The sequence below is a fragment of the Populus trichocarpa genome, chromosome 11, assembly GCF_000002775.5.
Source record: "Populus trichocarpa isolate Nisqually-1 chromosome 11, P.trichocarpa_v4.1, whole genome shotgun sequence".
In the NCBI taxonomy this organism is placed as follows: domain Eukaryota; kingdom Viridiplantae; phylum Streptophyta; class Magnoliopsida; order Malpighiales; family Salicaceae; genus Populus; species Populus trichocarpa.
This window is the reverse complement of record NC_037295.2, coordinates 18,801,524-18,803,671: the sequence shown is the minus strand read 5'-3', so window position 1 is coordinate 18,803,671 and position 2,148 is coordinate 18,801,524. Positions and strand designations below refer to the sequence as shown.

At 38.4% G+C, this 2,148-nt stretch overlaps 1 protein-coding gene across 1 annotated transcript; it reads right to left on the bottom strand.

The window, feature by feature from the left end:
- LOC127904026 (tetrahydroberberine oxidase-like) lies at nt 1-1,883 on the bottom strand. The gene has a single exon (XM_052445460.1). The coding sequence runs from the start codon at nt 1,791-1,793 to the stop codon at nt 192-194; it is 1,602 nt and encodes a 533-aa protein (XP_052301420.1). The 5' UTR covers nt 1,794-1,883; the 3' UTR covers nt 1-191.
- Nucleotides 1,884-2,148: the final 265 nt, after the last annotated feature.

Below are 2,148 nucleotides of genomic sequence, written 5' to 3'. Positions count from 1 at the left end.
TTTTTAACATACAAAAGACAACATCGTATTGAATTTGTGTGAAATCTCACACTTTAGATCATTACAAAAGGAAATTTTATGAACTAATTCACATGATCTAAATTATTATTGGGCCATGCTGAACTCTCATACATAAGAGAAGTATTATTATTAGCATTAATCTCATACATAAGAGAAGTAGCTCCCTTTGATCACCAAGATGAGAGAGGTGGGATACTTTGTTCATTTCTGAAGAAATTGGTAGGATCAACTTCAGTCTTAACGCGAACCAACCTGTCGAAGTTGTTCTTGAAATACTTCCGACCCCAAATGCTTGCTTGTTTATAACTCGTGTATCCCAGGTTGTTCACTCCTAGGTCAAGATCTCTATAATTGACATATGCTGCTCGAGGATTTTTTGAAACATAAGGAGTCATGTACCTGTACAGCCTTCTGATCCAAGCTAGATGCCTCTGGGATGCCTCCTTGGTTTCTTCACTCCAATACACTACGGGGGCAACTATGTATCGATTGCCAGCTCTATGAGGAAATGGAGTGCTGGACTCCGAAATCTCATCCATTTTCCCCCCATAAGCGACCATATAAAATACAGGCACCTCGATGTCTTTCTCAAAGAACCTTTTCCATATCCCTTCAAATGCAATTTCAGGTATAGGTTCCTGGACGTAGTCAGATTTTGCTTTGAATTGTAATGAGGGTGGTTGAGGAGTCCTATCAAGTAACACATTCAAGGATGCGTTGCTTGGAAATCCACCAATGTAGATGACAGACTCAATCCAGCTCATTTCCGTGCACTCATCTTTGGCCAAACCAAGCTCAGGAAAGCTCTCTTGCATCAAAAGAAGAAGCTGGTCAACCTCACCAAGAAACAAGGAAAAGAATGCAGCTTGTATTGTTGACTTTCCTTCCTCACTAGAATTAACTCTGTTTACAAGCACATCGATGATGATGTCTTCAGGAAGCTGATTCGCAACGTATTGCCACCGATGGATGAGCTTGGTTGCATTTTGTTCCAAGGTTCTTGCTGCAATAAAGACGGTCACTTTTGGTGGAACTTCAACCAACTTGATTCTCCATGCGATAACCACTCCAAAGCTTTGCCCTCCACCGCCTCGAATGGCCCAAAATAAGTCTTCTCCCATTGATTCTCTATCAAGGATCCTTCCTTTAGCATCGATTAACTGAGCATCAATCACATTATCTGAAGCAAGGCCGTATTTGCGAGAGATCGTGCCATATACTCCCCCACTAAAGTGTCCTCCAACACCAACAGTAGTGCAAGAACCTGCAGGGAAAGCAAGAGTTCTACTTTTCTCAGCAATTCTATAATAAAGTTCCCCTATTGTTGCGCCAGCCTGAACCCATGCAGTTTTATTGGTTGCATCAACAGTGATTGATCTAAGATTGATCAGATCAACAATGACAAATGGGACAGTAGACATGTAAGATAGACCCTCCAAATCATGACCGCCACTCCGAATTCTAATTTCTAACTTGTGTTTTTGGGAACAATGGATGGCAGCCTGGATGTGCGATGCATCCGTTGGTGTAACAATGACAAAAGGTTTCAGTTCAGAAGAATTGAACCTGGGGTTTCGTATAGAGAAATGCAAGATAGAAGAATATGATGAATTTTTTGGGGTGTAAATAACTTTAGAAATGGCTGTGGAGTCCTCAGAATGAAGGGAAAGGCATTGAAGAAAATCTTCATGAGGACGAGCTGATGTTACACATGACAATGAAAAGAGAAGACAAATTAGAAATGGCAGCATTGAAGAGCTCATAGAAGTCATTTTTCTTTCTACTATACGCTTATGGTTTTTTGAGTGCAGAAACCTGCAAGGCAGTCCCAAATTTATAGTGTAAAGGAGAATTCTTGCTTTGAGCATACGAACTTGGTAACATACTCTTATTTATACTACATCTATTAAGAGAATGGTTGCTTAGGAAGAAAATCGAGGGTATTTGAGGGTGTATATAGTTGTAATTGTTTTTTAAAGTATTTTTTACTCGGAAATACATTAAAATAATATTTTTAAAAAAATATTTTTGACATTAGCACATTAAAATAATCTTAAAACACCAAAAAAATATTAATTTGAAGCAAAAAAAATAAAAAATTTTAAATTTTTTTCAAAAACACTTTTA

What these genes read in the sequence shown, in the direction of transcription:
- LOC127904026 (XM_052445460.1), bottom strand. Translation starts at nt 1,793, where the DNA reads ATGACTTCTATGAGCTCTTCAATGCTGCCATTTCTAATTTGTCTTCTC.